The 26,710-nt window shown below is 41.2% G+C and overlaps 1 protein-coding gene across 2 annotated transcripts in view; it reads right to left on the bottom strand.

The window, feature by feature from the left end:
* LOC134335417 (uncharacterized) overlaps positions 1 to 26,710 on the bottom strand; it is a 70,078-nt gene that overhangs the window by 3,858 nt on the left and 39,510 nt on the right. The window contains exons 8-11 of one of the 2 annotated variants that reach the window (XM_063017940.1): positions 22,084 to 22,314; positions 6,624 to 6,782; positions 5,108 to 5,255; positions 2,918 to 3,052 (exon numbers count right to left, since the gene is read on the bottom strand). In XM_063017940.1, coding sequence (XP_062874010.1) covers positions 2,918 to 3,052; positions 5,108 to 5,255; positions 6,624 to 6,782; positions 22,084 to 22,314 — 673 coding nt within the window. The remainder of the gene's footprint in view (positions 1 to 2,917; positions 3,053 to 5,107; positions 5,256 to 6,623; positions 6,783 to 22,083; positions 22,315 to 26,710) is intronic. The other variant, XM_063017941.1, reaches the window with a different exon arrangement.

The raw sequence follows: 26,710 nt of genomic DNA on the forward strand, positions 1-26,710 counted from the left end.
ACGAGCTTGCTGGACAGTCATTTCCAATTCATCAACAAGCATTAATATGGAGCCCCAACCCTTTTTGGACCAGCATGAACACAAGAAGAACATACCATACATAATTCTATATGAACATTTTGTAAGTCAACAGGAATACAACTGGCTGTGTTAACAATTTTTGTAGTTTAGCCTTTATAAAAAAAAACAATGGTAACATATATATATATATACTGGTAGCTCTAAAATCCCTAGTGGTAGCTCTAACTGCTTCCCACCAGTTCAAAAGGGTTTTTTTATGTTACAATACACCCAGCAAACTGTACCAACAACATACACACACACTCACTCACTGATACAGTTTGCCAGACGCAACTAATGCTCTCATTACTAAAATGACACAAATTTTAGAAATGTAGGCTATAATTTACAAATACTGTTAATTAAGCTGTTTCATAAATTGTTGTTTCCATGGTAACTGCACCTCATTTCCAGATGTCCTGGATGGGTTTAGGTTAGATCCACTATGTGGCCTAAAGCATGAGGACTGGAAGCCTGGTAATAGGGCTGTAGAGCTCAGGTTTGTTAGCCACATCCATTGCCAACAGGTGTATAAACTCAATTCTATTAAATAAATGTTATGCTTGTAATTTGTGGCAACAGTTTTCTGGAGCGTAGAAGACAGTTTTCCATTTCAGCATGACATGGTTTCATGAGTTTAGGTGAAGGAAATGTAGTGACCTGCACAGGGCTGTGACTTCAATCCCACTGAAGACCTTTGGGATGAATTAAAAATTGAACCTTGCAAATGTGATTTTGACTAAATGGCCACAAATTCCCACAAATACATTCTAAAATCTTGTGGACAGTCTGCCAGAACAGTGAGGCTGTTTTAGCTCCAAGGGGAGGGGTGAGATGGGGGAGCAAATCCCAATTAATGCCTATGCTTTCAGGATGGGACATCTAACAAGGTTATGGTTAGCTGTCCAAATATTTCTGGCCATACAGTGCACTCTTATTTTATGATATGTGGGGAGAGATTTGTGACAGGTGCAGCTCTAACCACTGACACACAGTCCTGGGTGTCACTTATTATCCAAAAGTGTGCGGTAATGATGTGTGTGTGTGTGTTGAATGAAGTCTAATCAGGCCTGCGCTGCCACAGCGGTCTACACAGGGATTCCTGGGCCGTCATCCATGCCTGTCACACGCCCAAACCGCACACCAACACCAGCGTACAGCTACATGACTCACACACTAAAATACACATCTGCACAACTACACACCACGGCCGAGTGATGCCCGCCCACACACGTTCACCCTTCTGAGCAGGACTGTATCTTTCATACATTTTTCACACACACATGTTCATATTTCAGTGCACCACACCGACCCATCTACATCACTGCACTCTTTCAAATAACCACACAACACTGATCGCCTGTTTATGTTCACACCACGTCACACCCTTTCACACACTCGTGTTAGCTTTCTGTTAAGTCATTCCATTACGCCAGACTTCTTGCTTTACTTTTTCCCCCTCTCTAAATGCTCTTTCTTTTGCTCTCTCTCTCACTCACTCACAGTAGAGTGCTGCATATTTGCATGCCGGCGTAAGAGTGCAATCTGGGCAACGTACCATCTCACTTTCCCAGACAAAAAGCAATAATGTGAACCGCAGCTGTGATTCCTAATCCTCATGGCTGAAGCTTCTAGCAGACTGAAAACGTAAGTGAGGAAGTCATGGAATAAGTATGTGATCACTTTCATTCATTCATCTTTAACAGCTGCTTCATACTTAATAAACAGGGTTGTGGTGGTTGTGGAATATCCCTCATATTCATATCCCAATGAAACAGAAACACATTCTTAATTTTGGGTTATTACTGGCTTCATTTTGGTCAGGATTACTACAGGTCTGGCACCACCCCAAAACACTGGACACAAAGTACACCAGCAAAATAATATCTGGGCACTGGGGTTCCTATGTGGGGTCCCTTTGTTATTAGTTCGTCTACATTATATATATATATATATACTTTCTACACTCACTGTCCATTTTATCAGCTCCACTTACCATATAGAAGCACTTTGTAGTTCTACGATTACTGACTGTAGTCCATCTATTTCTCTACATACATTTTTTGCCTGCTTTCACCCTGTTCTTCAATGGTCAGGACTCTCCAAGGACCACCAAAGAGTAGGTATTATTTGGGTGGTGGATCATTCTCAGCACTGCAGTGACACTGACATGGTGGTGGTGTGTTAGTGTGTGTTGTGCTGGTATGAGTGGATCAGACACAGCAGCGCTGCTGTAAATTTAAATACCGTGTCCACTCACTGTCCACTCTATTAGACACTCCTACCTAGTTGGTCCACCTTGTAGATGTAAAGTCAGAGACGATCGCTCATCTATTGCTGCTGTTTGAGTTGGTCATCTTCTAGACCTTCTGTTGGCTGGATGTTTTTGGTTGGTGGACTATTCTTAGTCCAGCAGTGACAGTGAGGTGTTTAAAAACTCTAGCAGCGCTGCTGTGTCTTATACACTCATACCAGCACAACACACACTAACACACCACCGCCATGTAAGTGTCACTGCAGTGCTGAGAATGATCCACCACCCAAATAATACCTACTTTGTAGCGGTCCTGGGAGAGTCCTGACCATTGAAGAACAGCATGAAAGGGGGCTAACAAAGCATGCAGAGAAACAGATAGACTACAGTCAGTAATTGTAGAACCACAAAGTGCTTCTATATGGTAAGTGGAGCTGATAAAATGGACAGTGAGTGTAGAAACAAGGAGGTGGTTTTAATGTTATTGCTGATCAGTGTATGTATGTATATATATATATTGTGCAGTACATACACAATATACATAATGCAGGACTAATAGTAGATTCTGGTTTGACAGAGAAACGGATCACGACATTGATCTACCTGCACTCTTTGAAGGGCAAAAGGCTTCCACCGCCTCTTGTATCTGCGCCAAGTTTCTCTTAAAAGCTGACAGGAAGCGGTGAAGCGCAGGCTCCGACGCGGTACGCCTCAGATCCTCGTAACATGAAAGGACATCTGGAAAAATTGAAAATAAAAGAGAGAAAAAAAGAAATAATGTGTGAAAGAGAGACAGAAATGATGAGAGAGGACGCTGCATCAAAAAGGCCTGGCGGAGCTGTTCGACCAAGCTTTTAAATTCACGCCGCAAGAGGCTCACTAAGGCTTGGATGCTTTTATCTCAAAACACAGACGAGCTAAAACATTTCATTTGCAATTCAATGTCAAGAGGAGCTGAGCGGAATGAAAATCACTCATTGAGGATGAAAATTGGACACCAGAGGTTCAGGGTTTTCTGCTTTCCTATAGCTCACTGCTCTTAAACTTTAAATTATAATAGGGTTCTTGTGCTGCTTTGACAAAATACATCTTTAAATATCTTTGCTGCTGCTGTTAATTTAATAGGTGGGTGGGACTTAGAAGATGGGTCACTGACTATATATTTTATTAGGATTTTGGTTACATTCATTACAGGACCTGTAGTTACTGGCTACACAAGATTCATCAATTCAAGTCTTTAATGTCAAACATTAAGAGAAACACAGAGAGAACATTCAAACTCCACACAGAAATGACCCAAACCGCTCCACTTGGAAATCAAACCCAGGACCTTCTTGCTGTGAGGCGACAGTGCTACCCACCAACAGTAATATTAACGTTTATGTTGTGTAACCCAGAATATGCTGAAAAATCTAGTCATCAAACATGCAGAACCAAAAATCTCTGCTTTGTAATAGGCCAACTAGGGCTGAGCTGGGAAACAATTCAGAATAGATAGCAGACCCAAAGCAGAATGTCTAGCATCAAGCCATCAGTAAAAGTTAATAAAACAAAGAAAATAAACAAAAAAAGCTGGGTGCAAGGTTCATTTCAAACACCACACACCTCACCCACACAGCATGTCTTTACCACCTACCGAATGGCATTGCTGAGTGGCTGTTCTCGAAGTGCTCGTGTACTACTGCTGACACTCACACGTCAAAACACAAACACTTCACATGAACCACTTTCACTGAAAAATCTCCTGTATTTCATCCAGGCTGCCAGTGAAAATGTGCAGGTGCTCGTTCAGTTCTGGAAACTGTTGACATCTAATAAAGCACTTTTATTTCTTGAATATTCTCATTTTTACAGCCAAAAGGAGGGGGAATGGCAATATTATAGTCACCAGGAGCTGAAGGAAAACTGAACTGAATGTGTCTGGATAATCAAATTTTTTTTTTATTACACAATGTGACATGAGAGCTTACCTAGTTTTACAAAGGTGCATGAAGCGACTGAGCAACTGACTGACTGACTGACTGACAGACTGAGTGATTTGCTGACTGACTGACTGACTGACTGACTGCCCGAGTGATTGACTGACTGACTGACTGCCCGAGTGATTGACTGACTGACTGACTGACTGCCCGAGTGATTGACTGACTGACTGACTGACTGCCCGAGTGATTGACTGACTGACTAAGTGTCTGACTAAGTGACTAACTGAGTGACTGACTGACTGACTGAGTGACTCACTAAGTGACTGACTGAGTGACTTACTTACTTACTGATTGACTCACAGTGACTGACTTACTAAATGACTGAGTGAGTGACTGACAGTGATTGAGTGATTGACTGACTGACTGACTTGAGTGACTGACTGATTGACTGACTAAGTGTCTGACTAAGTGACTAACTGAGTGACTGACTGACTGACTGACTCACTAAGTGACTGACTGAGTGACTTACTTACTTACTGATTGACTCACAGTGACTGACATACTGAGTGACTGAGTGAGTGACTGACAGTGATTGAGTGATTGACTGACTGACTGACTTGAGTGATTGACAGTGACTGACTGACTGACTAACTGAGTGACTGACTGGCTGACTGACTAAGTGACTGAGTGACTGACTCACTAACTAAGGGGTAACGATCTGGCTCAGGAGTCCAACAGTGGCAACCTGCCAGTAAGATGGCTTGACCCAACTATCTTTTGATTACTAGTCCAGTACCTTAATTACTAATCTAACACTGCACTACTATATATGGTCTGGGTGTTGATCCGGCTAAACATTTAGCGCTGTTACCTTGTAGAGGAGCACACAGACTCTGGTAGATGTTCTCCTGAAAGGCTTGGTAAGCCTGGCGGATTCCCTGGAAAAGCTGCTCTATAGTTTGAACCTGCAGGCTGTACAAACTCCTGTGGAACTCCAGCTCAGCCTCCAGAGCTTCTACCTATGTCAGCACAGTAAACAAAAATAGCCATCATCATGATGAAGCCAAAGGCTGCTTGAACTGGTGAACCAGATGGGTTCTAAATTTGTACAAATGTCCTGAGGCCCAAACATGAGGCACCCACACACTGTACCAGACTTTACCTGGATCAATTCAACCTTAACCTCTTTGGAACAAACGATACACTGAGACCTTGATGGAAAGAACCAGCCTTCTTATAAGCGAGTATTTCCTCCCTTTCACTCAGAGATGGCAGGTCTTTAAAAATGCATTATGGTCCCATAACCCGGAGTCAGGAGGCGCCTGGGTCGAAGCAGACCCTCTCTGTAGAGAGGCGTCACAACAAGTGTTGCATTAATTTATGATGTTTTTCCTGGTCGGGATATATCATAAATGATTCATGGCTCTTCTCTAGCAGGATTGGGAGGCACAATCAGGAGTCTTTTCCTAACATAACAGATCTGATGACTGTCGAGGAGAGGCTGGAGGGGTGAGACAGAAACGGCCCGGTCGGGTTATTTTAGTATGAAATATTGATCGGCATTGACAGACTGTTAGCAGACAGAATGAGATAGATTACCACAAAAAGAACATTCATTGCTTGTACCATGACAATACAGAAATTCTATCTTAAGTAAAGGTATGAGCGTGTCTGCTCCACTCATACCAGCACAACACACACTAACACACCACCACCATGTCATTGTCACTGCAGTGCGGAGATCATCCACCACCTAAATAATACCTGCTCTGTGGTGGTCTTGTGGGGGTCCTGACCATTGAAGAACAGGGTAAAAGCAGGCTAAAAAGGTATGTAGAGAAACAGATGGACTACAGTCAGTAATTGTAGAACTACAAAGTGCATCTATATGGTAAGTGGAGCTGATAAAATGGACAGTGAGTGTAGAAACAAGGAGGTGAATTTAATGTTATGGCTGATCGGTGTAAATAGGGCTAGTTTGACTAAACGATAGATTGAATGGTGGTCTCTAACCTAGGAGAGTAAGAAAACTCGAACTGTCACCTTATATTAAGAGGAAATGTGACTTGGATGGTCAGATGCAATTAAAAACCAACAAAAACAGGTCTGTCCAAAATCAGAAGCTGCTGAAACATGAGTGACCTGTATACAGTCGAGCAAGCTTAGCTTCTTCATGCAAGAAAAAAGCCCCTGGTCCAAAATCGACACCTTAAATGGTGACTGAAGATTATTGCAGGTGCTTTTATCTGTGGTAGCTTCTTAACCTAAAGCAACGCGAAGCTCACTCAACTGTGGTCAGTGTTACGTACTTTTAACTCCCAGTAAAACACACACATCTAATCCAGCTTTGTGTTAGTCTCCGTCTCTTTCTCTCTCTGCAGACCCACCTGCTGTTGGAGCATGAGCAGTGAGTAATTGCTGGCCCGGCTGAGAGCCTGGGCGGTGCGCCTCGCCCGCTGGAGGGGTGCTCCCCGGGGAAAGGCTGGCAGCGCTGCCAGGATATTCTCCACCTCCAGCTCCGGAATCACTCGCTGCTTTGGGCCAGTCTGCGAATACAAATAGAACCCTGATGAGTTACATTATATTTACCTGCCGAAGACGCGGGAACAGAGCGACTGTGTTTACGGTCAAGCAAGTTTTTTTTGGCTTGCCCCCTCCTCCTGCTTTGTCTGTGTGTTACTTATTTATTTATTATTATTTTAACATCATGGAGAATTTTGTATCTAATTCATGTCACTTGCATGTCTCTGGACTGTCGGAGGAAGCCCACACAGACATGGGGAGAACATGCAAAGAGATATAATTAATACTGAGCAGAATTAGGTTCACCGTTGGTCCGACCTTCACAACAGTCCCTGTTTCTCATGTTGCCCCTTGTAAAATTTAATTGCCCACCTTTGCTCTAAACCCTATGAGGATGTAAAGCCTGCTCGACTGTATACAGTGTCATTCAACAACGTTCCAATCGTTCATGTACAGGAAACAACATTTCAGGACATTAAACCACCAAGACATGCTAATGTGTGAGCTAGCTGTAAGACCACCCTGCATGCCCCCCCTACAGCAAGCCACCTCAGTAAGCACATGGCTAGGTGTAAAAAACAACAGGAGGGTGGTGAAAGGCCAGACTCACCCCCTGAACTCTAATCCTGCTTTTCATCTGCTGCTTTCCTGTGACAACTGATGCATGGTGTCTGTTCCTTAAAGCCTAAATACTGGCTAAATCCTTCTCCATCTGGGTCACTCAATACACTCCAGCACAAACGTGTTGCTGAGATATTGGCTTTGGATTCTATTGTGTTTCCAAGCATTTTCCATTTCAAAGCTTGGATTTATCTGTTGGGAAGAAAACATGGTGCTGCGTCTGTCTGAAGGGTTAAAGGGTTCCGGGGGTTTACTTTGTCCACTGGTCACAAAGCATCAGGAAACCTTATATCTTCAGGCAAGTCGAGTGAATCTGCTTAGTCTTTGGAAAATGAGACAGTGGGCCGGTTCAAGTCCTTATCTGACACGTTTACTATGATGAATTATTCAATGATGTGAGAGATCCTATCATGGTTTGCTAATACAGGAGATTTATAGACTGGACAAAATGCTTGAACACTGGACGAACACTAAAGTGCTTGTATGTGATTGGACAAACCGATCATCCCAGGTTAGAAAATTTATACAAATTATTTCCACTACATGGAAAAAGCACCTTATCAGCAGAATGGGTGATACTAAAAAAATCAGTGATTATGTTCCACTGACATAAGATGTCACCTTTACAACTGGTCAGTTCTGCACTGGTAAGCTTAGCCACAAGTCACACATCAGGACTTCCGAGTACTGAAATGTGTGGTTAGTAAAAATGGTACAGTACACCGACCAGGCATAACATTATGACCACTATCAGGTGAAGTGAATAACACTGATTATCTCTTCATCACGGCACCTGTTAGTGGGTGGGATATATTAGGCAGCAGGTGAACAGGAAAATTGGGCAAGCGTAAGGATTTGAGTGAGTTTGACAAGGGCCAAATTGTGATGGCTAGACGACTGGGTCAGAGCATCTCCAAAACTGCAGCTCTTGTGGGGTGTTCCTGGTCTGCAGTGGTCAGTATGTGTCAAAAGTGGTCCAAGGAAGGAACAGTGGTAAACCTGCGACAGGGTCATGGCGGCCAAGGCTCATTGATGCACGTGGGGAGTGTGTGTGTGTGTGTGTGTGTGTGTGTGTGTGTGTGTGTTCTAGATAGTTCCACAATAAGCAATAAGCAGTTTAACAGGTACAGATGAAGTCATCAAAATAAGGCTTAGGATGGATCATAGTTCGCCACTTTGTGCCAAATTTCATGAGAGAATTGTCAGTCAGTTCTAAGACAATGGTCCTCAGTACAAGACTACATAGAATTGAGGTCTTTTGCCATCTACGGTTCATAATATCATGAAAGGATGCTGATGCTGATTGGTATATATGAACTCGACTCATGCAGGTGAAAAATGCAGTCTGTACTGAGCATGTGTCGAGGGGGGCGTCTGTCAGTTAAAATGCGTCCTCAGTCAGCAGTGGAGGGTTGAATCAGTGGAGGATGCAATCGGGGTAATTGGACACGACTAGATTAGGGGAGAAAATTGGGGGAAAAGGTTGGAAAAATAGAAAATCAGGTGATTCTGGGTTTGTTTGAAAATCTTGTGAGCTGCCTCGCTGCCTACTGCCTACCTAGGCTAACTAGAAAGGATTTTAATAAAACATTGAATTTATAAGACAGGTTATTCAGACACACTACACAGTTTCGCTTACTAAGCTAACACAGTTAGCCTCAGGACATTCAAACCAATGGGCTGAGGTGCCTTCACAGCTAAGAAAGCATCGGATGCTAGCTTGTTATTCAGTCTTGAAATGAGACACCTTAGGTAGGCAGCATTTTAAGCCATCTAAAAATTCAATGAGCCTTCTTCTCAGGAGCGTGCATAGGATGACATAAAATGCTGTTTTTAGACAGCTCACTAGGTATTCGGACAGACCCATTGTTTGAGAAACCGTTATGCTACCACGATGGACACAGCCACAAAGGCTCAGGAGCACTTTGACAAATCGCTGCCACTTTACACAGTCCGAGCAGCTTGAGTCCTGTATACAGCTAGAATGAGCAAGAACTGAACATGTATAAACACAAATATAACCTACACCTGCTTTATTTCAGTACAAGCTCTGCACTGTGTCTGTACATCAGCTTTAATATGACGTAATACTGTGATGCTCTGTCAGCGAGGTGTCTGAAGAGTCTGATCACTCCCGTGGATGAATCAAGGTGAGGGTTAAAAGCCTGTTCCATCAGTGTTTACACAGAACACTCCAGTACAGGCGTCCAGCTATTCAGTAAAGTACAAACTAACCTCATGCACTGTTATGACAAGGCTTAACTATAGATTAACACTGCATGTAGCGCAAATCTTTTCCTGGAATCACTAGTACCTTGATACTTAATAAAAGTGCCTGGTCAAAACAAGACAAATGAAACAGGCTGAAACTTTATCTACTGCTTACACTACCTGGCTAAAAAATGTGATCACCTGACCCTGAGCTTTATGTGCATTCCATTCCATTAAGCATAAGCATCCCAGCACCAACCCTCCACCCATTTTGGTGGCTATTACACCCCAATCTACTTCGTAAAGGCTTTCTACAAGTAGATTTGGGAGTGTGCCTGTGGACAATTGGGTCCATTGAGTCAAAAGAGCATTTGTGAGGCCAGGCACTAACGCAGGACAAAAATGCCCAAAATGTAATCCACAGCGGAGTTCCTCCACAACTAACTCGTTAAACCGTGTCCTTATGGGCGCTCGGGTGTGTGCCAGTCTAATATGCTAGCCCACCATGCTCGGGCTTCAAAAGTGCCACCAGCCTGGTGTTTAACAGACACAGTTAATCACGTCTTCCCATGGGGGGATAAATTCCTTCCCACTGCAACAGCGACTCTTAGGGTGTGTTCGAAAACCTGGAGAGCTCACTACATAGACAGCATTTTACAATTTCAACAGTAATTTGAGTGGAGAACAAGGGAGCATCAGATGCTTCCTTAGCGGTGAAGGCAATCCCAGCAGTGCGGCACGACTTTTCTCACAAAAAATAACAAATATGGCGGACAATGCAAAGCAAAAAAACTGACCTATTTTCAAATGTAAATATATTATCATTGATTTTTAATTTGTATAAACGGGTACAAGTATATTTATTTGCAAGTTCAGGACAGTTTAACTGTTTTCGGTACACAGAGGGAGATGTTTTTTGACATGCTAGTGCGTTGTGCCACATCATCCCATTGGTTTGAATGGCATGATGCTAACTGTGTTACCTTAGTAAGCGAAACCCGATGTTAACACTGTCTAAATAGTGCATTCAAATTACCTGAATTATAAGTAGATGACTTATTAGAATCCTCTCTACTTAGGCAGCTGCCTATGTAGACAGTAAGACAGCAAGGTTTTCAAACACACCCTTACTGTCTGGTTGAGGCGCCAACACAGTGTAGCGTGGTCCTCCGAATGTTCTCAGTCTATCTGCAAAAATCCAAACATGTCAAAGGAGGCCTGTGTTCGGCCAGTACTGATGCCACACGTGTCAGATGTCAACAGGGTGCACAAATAAATTTTTTCATCAAACACCTTTGGGGATGAACTAGTACAGAGATCACGAGCCAGGTCCTCGTCCAACATCATTGTTTTGTAGAAAAATCTCATAGAAAGTCTTTTCAGAAGAGTGGAAGTTGTAATAGCTGGCCGGATGGGGGGTCTTTAAATTAATGCCTTAGAACGTGATGCCAGAACGCTCCTGTTAATGTAATGTGTAGACATCCCAGTACTGTTGTCCATAAAGTGTAAGTGGACACCCCTACTAATTATTGATTAAAAACATGAAGTGGTCCATAAAGACATGGCTTGACAATTCCTTCCCAGAGCTCTGACTTCAACCCCACTGGACAACTTTGGGATGAACTGGAATGCAGTAGGAAATTTGAGCTTTTGATCTAAAATCAGTGCCTGACCTGACAAATGCTCTTGTAACCAAATAGGCACAAATTTCCAAAGACACACCATAAAATCTTGTAGAAAATGGGGGGGGGGACTTTGATCCTCCATATCAAAGTCCATGGTTTTGGAACAGGTACAATATCTACACAGCTTTTTATTACTGTATATGAGCATCTTGTCGGAATACAAAGCAATCATTCTATTATTTTAATATTAAAAAAATAAAGCATCCCCCCTAAAAGTGCCCCTGTAGGTGCATAGCTTGTTTTCACCTGCTATGAGGCTCCGTTTAACTGTGAGCCAATTAAAGGCTAATTAAATGCTGGATGCGCAAGTCAAGCCTGCTTAGATCGGATCCCACCGGTGACTTTGATCTTCTCTGACAGATAAGGTGTTTGCTCCAGAGACTGACTCTCCACTTGGAGAAATTCCAGTTCATTAAAACGAGGCTTTTCTGAGATGGAGGTGCTGATATTTATGGTCAAAGAAGCTCAAGGGTTTAAGATTTATAATGATCTTCTTATGTGAGTTTGGGCTTTTTTTTTGGCTCGGTGAGCAGCGCTGGCAGCAGGAGGAAACAGCTGCTGCAGGATTACAAATCCAAATCAATTGGTTCTTTGTTCTGCGGCTGATTTAATTTTACCAGAATAAAAAGTGACGCTATCGCTGCTTTTTATCCGTTCACAGCAATGATATCAGCTTTTTTCTTCGTTTTATTAACTATAAAGCACTGAGGCTTTATTAAAAAAACATTTACAAGATCAGACTTGATCTTATCATCTAGGAATTCTATCAATCTGTAAAAGTTGTGCTACAATCATGAAACTGATTTTATGGAAAATGTTCTGATCATGAGTTTGTTGGACACCATGTTGCAAAAGCATGGACTTAATTATGGATCCGTGGCTGTAACAGCCGTCAATTATCTGGAACGACTTTTCACAAGATTTTAAAGTGTGTTTTTGTGAGTTCAGACGCTGATGTTGCATGAGAACAACTGATGATCCAATCCCAAAAATGTTCAGTGCAGTTAAGTACGGGGCTCTGTGCAGGACATTGGATTTGCTCTACACCAAACTTCACGCTTTGTGCACAGCTGCTGAGTCAAGCTGAAACAGGAAATGGCCTTCTCCAAAATACTGCCACAAGCATATAACCGATTTCACACAACTGTTAGTAATGAGTGTAACTGTGGGCACTATTTAACAAAAGTCAGTTCTAGAACCTGTAAAATGAGTGACTGTGGTTACTATTTAATGGAAGAAACTTCTAGAACCTGTCAGAAGAGTAACCATGGACATTATATTATATATATAATGAAAGAAAGTTCCAGAATCTGTGAGAGAAGTAACTTTGGGCACTATTTAACACAAGAAAGTTCTAGAACCTATGAAAAAAGTGACTGTCGTTACTATTTAATAACCTGTAAAAAGAGTGACTGTCGTTACTACTTAATGAAAGAAAGTTCCAGAATCTGTGAGAGAAGAAACTGTGGGCACTACTTAACAAAAGAAAGTTACTATTTAATGGCAGAAAGTTCTAGAACCTGCCAGAAGACTAACCGTGGACATTATATAATGAAAGAAAGTTCTAGAACCTGTGAGAGAAGTAAATGTGGGCATTATATAATGAAAGAAAGTTCTAGAGCCTGTGAAAAGAGTGACAGTCATTACTATTTAATGGAAGAAAATTCTAGAACCTTTGGTAGGAGTAACAGTGGGCACTATTTAATAAAAGAAAATTCTAAAACCTTTGGTAGGAGTAACTATGGGCACTATTGGATGAAAGAAAGCTCTAGAACCTTTGGTAGGACTAACTGTGGGTACTATTTTAAGGAGGAAAGTTACAGAACCTGTGAGAAGAGTAACTATGGGCACGATTTAATGGAAGAAAGTTCTAGAACCTGTAAAAGGAGCAACTGTGGGCACTATTTAATAAAACAAAGTTCTAGAACCTGTGAGAGGAGTAACTGTGGGCACTATGTTATGGAGGAAAGTTACAGAACCTGTGAGAAAAGTAACTGTGGGCACTATATAACGGAACAAAGTTCTAGAACAAAAGAAACCTATAACCTGAACCTGTAAAAAGAGTGACTGTGTTTACACTTTAATAAAAGAAAGTTCTAGAACCTGTAAAAAGGGTAACTATGGGCATTATATAATGAAAGAAATATCTAGAACCTGTGAAAAGAGAACGGTGGGCACTATTTAACAAAAGAAAGTACTAGAACCTGTGAAAGAAGTGACTGAGCAAAGTAACTGTGGGCACTATTTAACAAAAGACAGTTCCAGAACCTGTAAGAGGAAGAACTGTGGGCACTACTGAATAAAAGAAAGTTCTAGAACCTGTGAGAGGAGTAACTGTGGGCACTATTTAACAAAATGAAGTTCTAGAATCTGTGAGTGGAGTAACTGTGGGTACTATATAATGAAAAAAAGTTCTAGAACCTGTGAGAGAAGAAACTGTGGGCACTACTTAACAAAAGAAAGTTCTAGAACCTATGAAAAGAGTGACTGTCGTTACTATTTAATGGCAGAAAGTTCTAAAACCTGTCAGAAGACTAACCGTGGACATTATATAATGAAAGAAAGGTCTAGAACCTGTGTGGGCAATATATAATGAAATAAAGTTCTAGAACCTGTGTGGGCAATATATAATGAAATAAAGTTCCAGGACCTGTAAGAGGAGTAACTGTGGGCACTATAAAATAAAAGAAAGTTCCAGAACCTGTAAAAAAGTGATTGTGGTTACTATTTAATGGAAGAAAGTTTTAGAAACTGTGAGAGGACTAACTGTGGGCACTATTTAACAGAAGAAAGTTGTAAAACCTGTAAAAAGAGTGACTGTGGGTACAATTTAATGAAAGAAAATTCTAGAACCTGTGAGAAGGGTAACTATGGGCACTATTTGATGGAGGAAATTGCTAGAACCTGTAATAAGAGTGCCTAAGAACAAAGCCAACTATTAAAGAAGGACTCATTGTGGTAGTTAGGAGACGGACTGAAAATCACAAGCTTCAGAAGCTGTTAAAAAAACACCATAGCAACTAAGCTGGAAAGAAAGCAAGCAAGTTCCAGAAGAGTGACTGTGGACATAGTCAGAATACTAAATACACAAAGAAAGATCTAAGAACCAGCACATATCCAGGATTCTGGATTCAGGATTCACTATATGTGAGCAAGTATGTGAGTCTCCACATGGGTTTTTATCCAGGTACTACCAAGGTTTGATCCTACAATGAATTTGCCCCTTGTAAGTGTGTATTCCTGGCTTGCAGTCAGTGGTTTCATGTGTCAACTACAGGAAACCTCACGTTTTTAACTTCCAAAATCTAAAAGCCAATTGAAGCCCAGTTCCTGTGGAGATAATTTCCTCTTGGTCTTTGTAAGAGACACTAAATTGAGTTTGGTCTGTGCTGCAACACAGTTTGTATCTGTACGATAACAAGCAGATGCATATCTCTAGTGTCAGGAAGTACATCACGTTCTCTTTTTCATCCACAGCCTCACAATGAGCCTGAAGGACACCTGCTGTGAGTCAATCACAATTCATTTCCTCTCCTGTCTTTCTCCTCTCCTCTCGTTCACACCCCACTTTCTTTCTGTTACAGCTCAGTGGTAACTACGTGAACGATAAAGACAGACCAGCGCTGGAGTTTTTTAAGCATGCCGCCGACACACATTGTTTGTAACCCCGCTTCTAGCCGAGGCGTCCCGCAGCTCGGGTTGAAAAGACGATGGCTTATTTAGATACCACGCGGAGGAAGCAGCTGGTAAAGCTTCAGGCTAGCTTAACATCGGTAATTGCTCGTCAAATGTCATCAGAATATTTTATCCTGATAATGTTCCCAATTGAACTAAGGCTAGATTTGAGTGTGGTAAATCTGCAAGTAAATGTAGGAATATCTTGAAAAAAAAGCTGCTAGTATTCGTTTATGAGATCTTATATTTTGATTTTGCATATGCATAGATGGACAAAATCAGTCCATCTAATCAATTCCTTTTTGGTTGGTGAATAAGTGACTAGATAGACACTTTATGGGACCATTTTTCTATATTTATTTAATTGGTGTTTTTAACAGTTTCGTGTATTTCTTGGTGGTGTAAAAATGAATAAATAAGGAGTACGATTGTCTCTATGAAGTGCACAATTACCCATGCAATCTTTAGGGCTTTCAACCCCCCAAATCTGCAAATCAACAATATAAAAAAGGTACACACTTGTGAGAAGGTAAGAGGGACATTGGTATTATTTGAAACAGGATCTTAACAAATCAGAAGCAAAGTTTTGACACTTTCGTTATTACAAACCTCAATTAGAAAGAATGGGACAGCATGTAAAATGTAAATAAAATCAGAAAACTGTCTTTTTTAATTCCTTTATACATCATAATTCATAAACACTTATTATTATTGACTTAGGTGCCCAGGTGCACACCAGCGCTGAGATTCTGAACTCCTAGGTTCAAAACTCGACGTTGCCACCGGTCAGCTGGGCACCATCTAGCGGGCATAATTGGCAGTGCCTGCAGCAGACACTAATTGGCCACCGTGTCTGCTAGGGCGGGATGCCCGGACAATGTGCAAAGACCCCGATTATCAGATAGAGGCGTCTGTGCAGAATACATGGGCGAAAACAAGGGGTCGGCTAGGACTGTGCACAGGTCGGAGGAGGTGTGAGCAGCAATATACCCTCCTTGCATGCAATCAGGGATCCCCAGCAGCGGAGGACAAATTGACTACACTAAATCAGGAGACAAATGCATAAATAAATAGAAAAACTCTGACAAATGTGAAGTTTCTGGGTGTTGTAAATGTTTTCGGCTAAACAGTCTTAAGGAACAGTGCTTTTTAACAGCAGTTTGTCAAAGCATTAGTGAGGCCTACTGTTGATACCAGTCAAAGAAGAATGAGGACTTTTACTGCTGTGCCTTATAAAAAAATCAAAGTTTCTAAGCCATTATTAAATGTTTCTAAGCAATTATTAGAGAGTTCCCTGAATGTTAATGATTTTATGCACCATAGAGAGTGAAATACCTTAAATCATTGCAATCGCTCATAAAAAAAAAAAAAAACGTTTTTAAACATTTTTTGTCTAATTATTCTTGCTCATAACTTCAACCCCAGTCCCTTATGAACCTCAAGCAAAGATGTACAACCTGCCTAAGATTTTGTTTGAATATTTCACAATGATCCTAGTCTACAATTCATCTCAACTTTTTTGGAATGCTGCCGTTATTAATTTAGAAATGAGTAAATAAATACCAATCAATGAATTTAACAAGTTAAAACCTAGAACAATCTGGCATGTGTGTATGTTTTTGTTTAAACACATGTCAGTATGGATTTACAAACCACTGTTTCTGGTTTTTACTTGTAATGTAGAGTAACCCCACCCTCAGGGTTTTTTTTGGAGGTGAGGGAAAACCTGTAAACCTGTGGAAAACTTATGCAATAGGAAGAAAAAACATGACTTCAGTAATTATAGGTGATGATGGAACCTTGGTCTTCTGTGCCCATGTTGCTGTGAGGCACCTATAGTCTACCAACTGTGCCAATTGCATTTTTTTTCCCTTACCAATGTTTCCAGATCAAATTTGGTCATGTTTATTTCCCCAATGAGATGCTGACTGCTGCTGGACGTTATTAAGAAGAAGAAGAATGCCTTTATTTGTCATATATACATATACACGTGTACAGTACAATACAATTATTTTTCTGTATATCCCAGCTTGTTTGGAAGCTGGGGTCAGAGTGTAGGGTCAGTCATTGTACAGCGCCCCTGGAGCAGACAGGGTTAAGAGCCTTGCTCAGGGGTCCAACAGTAGCTATATAGCAGAGCCTGGATTTGAACAAAAAATCTTCCAACTAATAGCTCAAAGCTCTACCCACCTGTTTGGGTTTCATTTTTATTTAAGTTTAACATGTTCTCCCAGTGTTCTTCTTTCATGTCTGTTGTGAACTGGCTGCTTTTTCTATTCAGGAAGGTTTTAAAGCCCTGTGGTTTTTCCTGCTTGGCTCCTCGTCAAGTATTAATGCACTTTAAAAGAGCATGGCACCTGAATAAAACATCAAAGCTACACGTATGGGTCCTTCAAATTGAAATTGAAGTTAGAGAGGCATGTTAGTGAATGCATTAACGATCAAACAGAAATGGTGTGTTTTAGTCCTTCTACAAGCTTCAATTAATTGAGTAGAAAAAAAAGCTTTGCTATCTTAAACTCACACCTAAATTCATATTAAAGATGTGAGAGAAGAAGTGAGTATATTACACACTACTACTCCAGAGTAAAGGTTCAATACTGGTTATTAAAATACTGTGCATGTGTCAAATGTAACATTTCAGTACAATATTTGGTGTAAAAAATATCCATCTATCTATCTAAGCAATACCAAAAAAAGCAGTTGTAGCCTAGTGGTTAAGGTACTGGACTAGTAATCGAAAGGTCACCGGTTCAAGCCTCACACTGTCAGGTTGCCACTGTTGGGCCCTTAAGCCCTTAAGTAAATGTAAATCTATGTATAAATATCGCCAAGTGATCTGGAAACCTGTGCCGTTATCAGATCTCTGTCAGGACTCTCACAGGACCACTACAGAGCAGGTATTAGGTGGTGGATCATTCTCAGTACTGCATTGACACTGACATGGTGGTGGTGTGTTAGTGTGTGTTGTGCTGGTATGAGTGGGTAAGACACAGCAGCACTGCTGGAGTTTTTAAACACCTCACTGTCACTGGACTGAGAATAGTCCACCAACCAAAAATATCCAGCCAACAGCGTCCTGTGGGCAGCGTCCCGTGACCACTGATGAAGATCTAGAAAATGACCAACTCAAACAGCACCAGTAGATGAGCGATCGTCTCTGACTTTACATCTACAAGGTGGACCAACTAGGTAGGAGTGTATAATAGAGTGAACAGTGAGTGGACGCGGTATTTAAAACCTCTAGCAGCGCTGCTGTGTCTGATCCACTCATACCAGCACAACACACACTAACACACCACCATCATGTCATTGTCACTGAGAATGATCCACCACCTAAACAATACCTGCTCTGTGGTGGTCCTGACCATTGAAGAACAGGGTGAAAGCAGGTCAAAAAAGTATGTAGAGTAACAGATGGACTACAGTCAGTAATTGTAGTGCTTCTATATGGTAAGTGGAGCTGATAAAATGGACAGTGAGTGTAGAAACAAGGGGGTGGTTTTAATGTTATGGCTGATCAGTGTATACATTTTCAAGTGAATGGACAAATCACAGATTATTTTAATTAAATACATAAAAATACCAAGTTATAAAACATATAAACTGCTAAAACCCAGTGAGATGAAATTCTAGAATTAAAATAAAGGTCTGAAATATTTAGCGCACCTTCAAAAGAATCAATATGGTTGCTAGTGAGCAAGTGGAAAAAGCCCACTAGCAGTGGTGAGGCATCAGCTGTTCTGCCTTTAGATCTTTTAATGTTAGATATAGCAGCTACTCCTATGGATCTCCTCTCCCCTGGATACAAAGCCCATCCTCTTCCTCCTGAGAGTACAGAGAGGTCTACAACAAAGACTTTCCACCCCTCATTGAGCCATTTGAGAGACTGGGGTTTCCTTTTGTTCCCCAAGGATCCCGGTATGGAAATGGGTGCAATCACTGTGCTGTGTGCAATCACTCGCCTGAATAAAAGCCATTTATCTTCTTATTTCAGAAACAGCCGCTTGCTAGCTTTTAGTTGCACATAATATCCTCTCTGTTTGTTTTCCCATGACGACTGAAATCCAGAAGATGTAATTATGGGAATCAGGCACCTTCTGATGCCACCTAAACCTCCCGTACATTTTTAGGTGCATTTGCCTGGCTGTGGTTACATAATTACGAGGGCTGTGGTTGTGTTCACTGCATAAGATCCATCATCGCGCACATCCGTTTAGTACCAATTATGGACAGCGCCAGGAGGACACACGCCTTCCGAATGTCCAACAACAATCTGTGTGAACGCATGTAAAATTGAAATGAATCACCCGGGCCTGTCTTAATGTGCCACAGATGTCCCCGTCTGCCTGTCCTATAACCTGTAAACATCTATCTTCTCAGCTTGGTGGGGGATGTCTGTGGCTAGACCTGTGCTGTTGGATACGGCTGGAGGAGTGACGGATGTTCTCCAGTCTAGGTGATGTTTTCTGGATGGGCATTTCTGCTTGGGCGCCCGCTGTGAAGACACCACCACTGTATACTCACTCACTTTTTGCCTTAATGCCTAAGGTGGGTTTCACCTTATGACTTGCACCATCGATTTCCTATGGAGTGATTCACTGCTTTGCCGCACAGTTTTTACAGCTTGCCACTGTAATCAACAATGCTTTGTGTTCAACTGAACGAAAAAGCTTAATCCGATAATTATGGAAAACATGAACAGGGTGACCAAAGCTAGTTACAAATGTTGTAGTATGTGGACTCATCTGACCACAGAATGTGTTTCCATTGTCCTTTGGTCCTTCTGAGATGAGCCCAGGCCCAGAGACCTAGATAGTGTTTCTCTTTGTGTAATAGTTTCAGGTTGCAGTTCTAGATTTCTAGCAGCGGCGGACTGTGTTAAATGACAACAGTTTTAAAGTACTCCCAAGCTCATGTGGTTCTTTTTGTCCTTTGGTCCTTCTGAGATGAGCCCAGGCCCAGAGACCTAGATAGTGTTTGTCTTTGTGTAATAGTTTCAGGTTGCATTTCTAGATTTCTAGCAGCGGCGGACTGTGTTAAGTGACAACTGTTTTTTGAAGCACTCCCAAGCTCATGTGGTTCTCATTGTCCTTTGGTCCATCTGAGATGAGCTCAGGCCCAGAGACCTAGACAGTGTGTCTCTTTGTGTAATAGAGTTTCAGGTTGCATTTCTAGATGCAGTGGGGGACTGTGTTAAATGACAAATTTTTTTTGAAGTACTCCCAAGCTCATGTGGTTATATTTACCACAGTAGCATGACAGTTTCTCAAGCATCATCTGAGGGCTCAAAGCTTACTGACCTTAAGTAGAGGTTTCCATTCTTGTCCTACACAGACTGAGATCTCTCCAAATTCCATAAATCTTTTCATAATATTTTGAACTTATTGACAATTCTCTCATTAAGTTTGAAACACAGTGGTGAGCCAAGACCATTCATGGCTTGTACAGACTGAGCCGTCAGTGGATCCTCCTTGTTTACCAAATAATGAGTCTCTTATTCATCTGCTTATTGGTTAACTTTAATATTCTATCAACTTGTCACACTTATTTTGGCTCTGTCCCAAATTGTTTGACATGTGCTGCAGGTATCAAATTCTAAATGAGCTTCTATTTACAAAATACATTGAAGTTGATCAGTATCAGTATTAGTTTAGTCAGTTAAATAAAGATTCAAGAGAAATAATAAATCACAGATTATTCGGTTATACCATTTAAAAAATATACTAACAATCAGAAATGAGGTTTGTATTTTTGTATCTATTTTAATATATATTGTATCTATATCTAATTTATAATTCATTCAGCTCAAAAAGGTTTGCTGTTTTATTGCTGTAAACTGCATTAAGACTTCGTTTTGTCACAGTGGAATAATGAAATGGCTAACACCGTCACTGAGACAAGTCCAAATTTTAAATAGTGTCAGGATTCATTATGCGCCGTCACAACTGGCTGGCATATCATTACAGCGGTGAATGAATAATGCACGTCTCTAAAGCCCCTGGGTACAGAATGGGGAGGGATCCAGAGGACAGAGGGGTTAATGTGGGTCTGACTGCTTCATCCTTGGGGCCACAGATGAGCAAAATTCAATTGGGAGCTAAAAGCTGAACAATGGCCTGAACACCTCCCTACGTTTCTGACAAATCAGCCTGAGAATAGGCGACGTGTCAGCGGTCAGACACACGCTGGGGGTTGGTGCCCAGCAGGACAGATCAAGATTGAAGACGTCAGGTCTTAGTCAGAGACTGGACGATTGATATTATTCAACTGTCAGTGGGTCAGTATTGAATGAAATTGGATACAGAGCTATAACAGATCAACATTAAAACTAATACACATTAAAAGGCTCTGGCATGACCGATGGGAAGCGATAAAGTGCGCTGTTTGGAATATATATTTTCCCTTTAGGTGCTCAGGTGGCACAGTGGTAAAACATGCTAGCACACTATTTAGAACTGGTTGGTTCGAATCTCAGCTCTGCCTTCCGGCTGGGCTCTGCTGGCTGATTGATGGCGCCTGCACAGAGTCGAAGGATAATACTTTGATCAGGGTGTGTTTCTCCATACACAAAGCTGATCCACATATGAACTCGTCTCGTGCAGGTGAAAAGATGCAGTCGGCTACTGTGCACGTGCCGAAGGGGGCGTATGTCAGTCTCGGCTCAGGAAGAGCTACCTGCTACCTATTACGGCGCAAAAAGAAATATATTTATATATAACTTTATTTAATATGACGCTCCTTTAAGCACAATTTCCTTCAAAAGCTTTAATTCTAGCCACAATTGCATTTTTATTAGTTAATTTAGTTAAACAGCTATAGTGAGACATTAGTTAAGCGTAATGACAGAGCTAAACAGCAAGTTCCGGCGACCTGCTTCAGATATCAGCTACACTTCACTGTTTTGCATTCTTGTCTCTGTTATTCTGCTGCTCACATTGAAAAGCCTGGCTCACACTGAAGACCCTCATGCAGGCTAATTGTCAAGTGCAGATGTATCAGTTTCCAAAACAAGGACACCTTTGTGTCACCTAAACACCCCAAAGCTTTGTGTTAACAACGGAACAAGCAATGATGGATATCCTCCCTGTCAAAGCACCCAGGAACGGGTGGAGGAACACAATCACCTTACCCAGGGTGCCGAGGGTACGATGAGGGACAGGGTTAAGAGGTCAGAGCAGCACTGATCCAGGATTGCGCAGCAGCGGTGAGCTTGGTTCAGCAGCCGAGCGTAGACAGCTGTCGGGGCGGAAGGTAGCGCAGTACTAGGGGGTTCTTGTTGAGGTGCAAGGATGAGGCTGAGAGTTTGCCTTGTTCCATGCAGGTGTTTGAACAGCTGGCTGAGGTTCGACTCCAGAGAGCTCTGCAGGAAGCAGAGAAGAGAGAAAGCAATGTCAACAGCCATTAGCAGAAGACCTGGACACAGGTGACTAGTTAAAAGAGACCGCAGGAGTCCCTGCACCTGTCTTGAGACAGGACAGTCCTGCTGGTGCTGGTGTTTAGGACTCTACAGAGTCATTAACAGAATGGGGGGCCTCTGTTTGTGGAACGCCACAAAGTAGCTCAAGGTGACAGGAAGGATAACAAAGGGGGAACAAGACCAAAGTGTAGCAGAGGACTAGCACTAGCATGAGCTGTGAAAACAAGGATCAAACAAGAGAAGACAAAACAGATGGGTAGTAAAGAAGAGAACCCTAAAAAAAGACTTTTCAAATCAAAGAATGTAGTGAAAAATATATGTTTTTGAGTTCAGTATTTTAAAATAAATAAATAAATATAACAATTTGCATTGACATAAAACATTTTGACTCATGTTTAATTTAGTAACCTTGGGAATTCTTTGATTTCATTTCTTTGTTTCTCTGGATGAACACTTAACAGTCTCTAAAAAGGTTCCTCATAAAATGTTTAATACAGTGGTACTTTGGAACTCAACGTCCCTTAAACTTAAAATCTTTGAAACTTGACGCTCTTCGTATTGTTTGCATTTGTACCCTTAAACTCAACATGTTCAGCATGATTTCAAAAATTAATTTATTTCATTTTAAATTAACAGTGAACAGCCGGTTTGCTCAGTGCTTGGCTTGATCGGTGCGGTATAACGTGATCAAAGTGCGAATATGAGACAAATCTGCATTTGTGTTGAATAACCGTCAAATTCACTCTGAAAGCTCCACATGTATCTGTGTTTAGCTGGATTTTCCTAACTGTTTCACTTTCAAACTTGTGTTATAGCTCAGGGTTCTGAGAAATTGTAAGAATCAGCTTTTTATGAGAGATGCTAATGCTAAAATGCTAATTGTTAAACAAAAAAGCTTAACGTGACTTAATGTATTAAAAGAACAACATAGGAACACTAAACCTCTTTTAATTATTACTGCTCATAGGTTCTCTCCACTAATAAAATTCCTCGTTCGTTGTTTGAGTACAATAAGTCACGTTAAGCTTTGTGCACATCACACTCCATAAGAAAAAACAACATAGCCTTTACTGCGCCTACAGAATTAAGAAGCATAATAAAACAATAAAGAAGTAAAGGTAACGTGCAGGTTTTATTGGTTTTTTTTTAAATTGTTTAATTATTTTTGTTTTCAATTGTATTTCAGCATTTTTTATATTATACTTCTGTTATTTTCAGTGTAAGCCTATACATATATATATAGGTTCCAACAGACCACGGAACGCATTAACAGGTTTCCCATATCAAACTGTGCTTAATTATGGTCCTTAGAGCCAAACAATGGGCCACAGAGAAAAAAAAATTAAATAAACGAATTTCAACAGGCACATAAACACAAAATGAATTCGTACACGAACACCCCCTTGTGGAGGCTTTATGTAACAGCTTGTACACCACAGTGGGACCAGATTTTCATTAACTGAATATATTACGTTTTCTGGTACATTGTTTGTGTTGCCTGGGTTGCAGTAAAAATCATGGACAAAATGTGGGTGGCTTAAAAAAAAAAAAAGTAGATTGTCCTATGAATCCAAATAGTTTTTACAGTTTTTACATTTTTACATATTAGTACATGCATTACTTCTTTTTCCAGTTGACAGTATGCTGCATGAATTTGGGGATTCTTGGGGAATTCTTGGGGATCTTTCTCAAACTGGTAGTTAGAACTCTAAGCTAGAAACACTAGCCACTAGCTTTAAACATTAGTCAATGATTACATTTACATTTAAGCATTAAGCAGACATTTTTTATACAAAGCAACTTAAATTGTGAGAGCAATTTGATCAATTGAGGGTTTAGGGCTTTGCTGGTCACTGAGGGGCAGTGGCCCAACAGTGGTGGTTGGGGTGGAACAGTGGTGGAACTGGCAACCTTCTGATTACTAGTCTGATTACTGTTTACTTACTGAGCCACATCATAATTGCTTAACCCCTCAGTACCCCTCATGAAGAAACCAACCTACAAGGGTATGAATGGTCTGATTCATCTTTAGTGTTGGCAGAAACCTTTCAAATCCTTTAATATGTTTAAATGGCATGACATAAGAAAGTCAATTAATTAGGTGTCACCTGTTCCACAGTCTCTATCCAGCTCTACCTTGGCAAGCTTACCTAACCCACACTCCCTTGTTAAAATCTGGCAGTAGTTTCTCTTGACCACACCACCAAGGTCTATAAGCTTCAGATTCAGCTCCACATTATGGGGGGCTTATGACCAATTTGTCATGTAGGCAGCCAAAGCCATGATTTAGTAGTCACACATGGTGTTTCAGCATCACAGTTCTATGTTTGGGTGTGAAATTATTCCAGATGACAGACTTAACCTTCATGCATACCATATCTAACAGCTTACAGCTTTAAATATGAGCATGAGAACCAGTAGAGAAGCGAGCTACAGTGGATGATTCATGGTTGTGTAAAAATTCTAGAGGATTTACAGCAGGATAAAGAAAAGCTAAATGCTAATCTCTGGCACTAAACCAGATCAGACCTTGTACAGATTCAAAGCATGGGGGATATAAGTAATACAACTTCTTAACTCTTTCCTTGTTCCAGATGTGTTCTTGCATTAATAAGTGCATTAATAAGTTGTTACTTAGCCACAGTAGTCTAGAATTTCCCTGTATGCTAACTGGAAATGGTCCAGTCCAAGCCATGAAATATCATGGCTGTAGTTTTGATTGTATGCACTATACACTGATCAGCCATAACATTAAAACCACCTCCTTGTTTCTACACTCACTGTCCCTTTTATCAGCTCCACTTACCATATAGAAGCACTTTGTAGTTCTACAATTACTGACTGTAGTCCATCTGTTTCTCTGCATGCTTTGTTAGCCCCCTTTCATGCTGTTCATCAATGGCCAGGACTCTCCAAGGACCACTACAGAGCAGGTATTATTTAGGTGGTGGATCATTCCCAGCACTGCAGTGACACTGACATGGTGGTGGTGTGTTAGTGTGTGTTGTGCTGGTATGAGTGGATAAGACACAGCAGCGCTGCTGGAGTTTTTAAATACCGTGTCCACTCACTGTCCACTCTATTAGACACTCCTACCTAGTTGGTCCACCTTGTAGATGTAAAGTCAGAGATGATCGCTCATCTATTGCTGCTGTTTGAGTTGGTCATCTTCTAGACCTTCATCAGTGGTTACAGGACGCTGCCCACGGGGCGCTGTTGGCTGGATATTTTTGGTTGGTGGACTATTCTTAGTCCAGCAGTGACAGTGAGGTGTTTAAAAACTCCAGCAGCGCTGCTGTGTCTTATCCATTCATACCAGCACAACACACACTAACACACCACCACCATGTCAGTGTCACCGCAGTGCTGGGAATCATCCACCACCCAAATAATACCTGCTCTGTGGTGGTCCTGTGGGGGTCCTGACCATTGAAGAACAGCATGAAAGGGGGCAAACAAAGCATGCAGAGAAACAGATGGACTACAGTCAGTAATTGTAGAACTACAAAGTGCTCCTATATGGTAAGTGGAGCTGATAAAATGGACAGTGAGTGTAGAAATAAAAAGGTGGTTTTAATGTTATGGTTAACTGGTGTATATGGGGCTGAAAATTAGAGTTTGCTAGTTAAAACTGGTGTCTACATACTTTGACCAAAAGAAAACAAAGACTCCATTCCAATCTGCATGCTAAATAGAATTTTAATGTAGCTACATTACTAAGTAACACTTTGGTACAGTATTTGGTACCATTATAAAGCATTTTGGACCACCGTATGTGCTTCTAATCCACTCACACACAGACTGACCTTCTCAAAGCTGGATGGAAATTTCAGGCACTTCTTGTTTAAAGAGTAAACATTCCAAAAAAGACTGAAGCTACCAAGCACATCCTCACATAAAAGGTTTATTTACCCATCTGAGGGAAATCAGAAGCATGTACTAAGGAGTTGCACAAAGCAATGTTAAGGGGGTAAGATTAAAACCATGAATGTTGACAGATTCAGGCCAGGAGTTCTGAGCAAGCCGACTGCAAAAAGCTTTACCAGTCATGTAGGTAAAGGGTGAGACGTGTGAGTCCATTCAAACAAAAGAGTCATCGTGGAACTCAGGCCTGTCCGACCCCATGTGTTTTCCATCTGTCCTGCCACGGCTAATTATCCCAGTCTGCTTTCAATTGTCTATTTCTCACTGTGCGAATGCCATAATGCAGGCCGCTGCGCAACTGGACGCATTTAGCTCTTTAAACAAGCAAAGCATGAGTTTTTTGGTTTGAAAATAGGGAAGAAATGAAGACATATACAACAAAGCCTTTTCTGAGTCCTCACTAATCTCTATTAAC

The sequence above is a fragment of the Trichomycterus rosablanca genome, chromosome 21 (assembly GCF_030014385.1).
Source record: "Trichomycterus rosablanca isolate fTriRos1 chromosome 21, fTriRos1.hap1, whole genome shotgun sequence".
Lineage (NCBI taxonomy): Eukaryota > Metazoa > Chordata > Actinopteri > Siluriformes > Trichomycteridae > Trichomycterus > Trichomycterus rosablanca.